The 2,465-nt window shown below is 38.1% G+C and overlaps 1 protein-coding gene across 1 annotated transcript; it reads right to left on the bottom strand.

Moving 5' to 3' along the window:
- Positions 1-1,960: 1,960 nt before the first annotated feature.
- LOC131039384 (uncharacterized) lies at positions 1,961-2,263 on the bottom strand. The gene has a single exon (XM_057972115.2). The coding sequence runs from the start codon at positions 2,261-2,263 to the stop codon at positions 1,961-1,963; it is 303 nt and encodes a 100-aa protein (XP_057828098.1).
- Between the last annotated feature and the right edge of the window lie 202 nt (positions 2,264-2,465).

The raw sequence follows: 2,465 nt of genomic DNA, 5'->3' as shown, positions 1-2,465 counted from the left end.
CCCATTCATTATTCATATTTATGGTTTTTTATGCAAGTGTGAACGAGTTAAAAATGAGAAGTTATTTAATACTAAATCGGTCTTGGATACAATCATGACAAAGTTCTCTGATACATCATCAGTGCATTATACAAATTCTCACCAACTTGCATTCATCTATCATAAATGCATGATATCATCATTATCATTACATTTAGTTACATTTAAATGCATCTAGTTCATTATCATTTACTTACATATAGGTTCATTACATCCATTTTAAATATTCATTTAAGTGCATTTAATATCATTTAGTTGCATTAATTATTGCTTACTTGCATTCGCATCATTACATCATTTCATCATTGCTCAATAAAGGCATTTAGATTCATTTGTATAAATTTCCCATCATTTACTACCATTTATTTAGCCATTAAACGTACATTCATTTAGTCATCTAGGTACAATTATATGTCTTTTTCGTCATTCCAAATCATTCATCATCATCTAAGTTTTTTTACAATACATTCATCTAGATTCATTTAGTTGCATTCATTTGCATTTATCTATCTATTAGTCAAGTAAATTCATCTATCCATCCAGTATATTCTTATACTCATTCATTTCATTTTTCATCTTTACAAGTTTCCTCTAGATTCATTAAAAGATGCATTCATATCCTTTTAATTGCATTAAGGTGCAGTTATTCATTATCCCTTAGTTGCATTATCATTTCACTTAGTCATAGTTTAAATCATTTAGAAACATAACATAAACATTTCTCTCAACATTTGTTTATTCATTTTACAAGTGCATTCATTTAGAAAACATCACATAAACATTTGAATTACCATTTGTTTATCCATCTTGCATTCATTTTTTTACCATCTATACACATTTACATAAACCATTCAATTCATTGCATTTCATCATATCAAACATAGTTGCATATCATCATATTCATCAACATAGCCACAAGTTCTATCTATCTCATAGTTAGCATCATACATTAGTATTATGGTATTCCATAAATAAAACATTACAAACAACGAATCATGCATATATTAACCTGCATCCACATGTTAGCATAACATTCATAAACATCATAAAATCATTATAACATGCATATAGAAATCATCTCATCATCATATCAATCTAGCAAGTAAAAACATCTATCTAAGCATAAATCATAAACTCATCATTCTGCATTAATCCATACATATCATCAACATGCATATCATCACAAAATATGGGATCTCCTCATATATTACATCATATATCATCTCGCAAAAACATACATGTATCAGAGTACAGTGATGTCAAAAATATCAGCTACCAAGAGCCATCCAAGTCACAGTCTAAAATGACAATGTAATAAAATACATAAGGCTCTCTCAAATGGCACTCTGGCTAGATGCTGCACCACCATCACCACCTGCTCCCCCACTAACCCCTACACCACCTGCACTATCTCCTCATGGAGGACCCATCACACCACCACTACTCTGCATCCTTTAAGACCATTCTGATCTTGCCTGATGCATCTGTGAATAACTCAGTGCCCGCTGGCTGGATGGCCCACCTGCTCATATAAACCCTACCAATAGTCAACCTCTCTACCTGACCATTGTAGCTCCCTTTCCAACGAATCAATCGATGGCCCATGTCTTTGTACTCCCTCCAAGGCCCAAACTCTCTCCTGCAGCTGGATCACCCTATCAACTGCATCATCTCTCTCTCACAGCACTATAGTCATCTCTGACTCCCATGCAAACAACTGAACATATCTAGTTGCAACCTCTGCCTCCATCTCCTCCACCCATGCCTCGACTACTGCAAGACGAGACTGCATATATACTAGCATATGCTCCTGCACAACTCCCTCTCCTCCACCAGTAGCTCCCTCTCCCATATCCATCGGTGCCTCTTCCTCCCCCATATCCATGTCACCTAATCTAACTCCTCCCTACATCAAAGGACCCTATGATAGTTGCAATGGCTTCTCATCTCTCCCTCTTCGATATAACCATCCTCCTCCACCACCTCCATCTCCAAATCCACCCCCACCTCCAAATCTACCACCACCACCCCCTTCTCCTCCTCCTCCTCTTCCAAAACCTCTATCACCACCTCCCCCATCACCTCCTCCTCCATCACCTCTACCTCGTCCACCTACTACAACTCCTCGCCCTCCTCTCCTCCTCCATCTATGTCTCCCATCATCCTCAAAAGCTGGAATCAGCTCCATCAGATCCAATATACGGGGAATAGGATGGGAAGTCATATACTAGGTATACTCATATGTGAGACCTGCATCTAAAATCCCTGGCCTCATATGCCATGGTCTCGCCTATATAGTCTGAAACTCAGCTAAGGCCTGATCATACGGTAATACTGGCCCCCATTGGAATCTCTCCCGTACTTCCCGTGCATACTCCCCTGATCCACTTGGCACTCCCTGCCTCTGACTTGTTGGGTGAATATTT

The sequence above is a fragment of the Cryptomeria japonica genome, chromosome 10 (genome assembly GCF_030272615.1).
Source record: "Cryptomeria japonica chromosome 10, Sugi_1.0, whole genome shotgun sequence".
NCBI classification, from domain to species: domain Eukaryota; kingdom Viridiplantae; phylum Streptophyta; class Pinopsida; order Cupressales; family Cupressaceae; genus Cryptomeria; species Cryptomeria japonica.
Note: the sequence above shows the minus strand (reverse complement) of the source record. Positions and strands in the feature narration are given on the sequence as shown.

Excerpts from the sequence above, each read along its gene's own strand:
- LOC131039384 (XM_057972115.2), bottom strand. The coding sequence starts at position 2,263 with ATGACTTCCCATCCTATTCCCCGTATATTGGATCTGATGGAGCTGATT.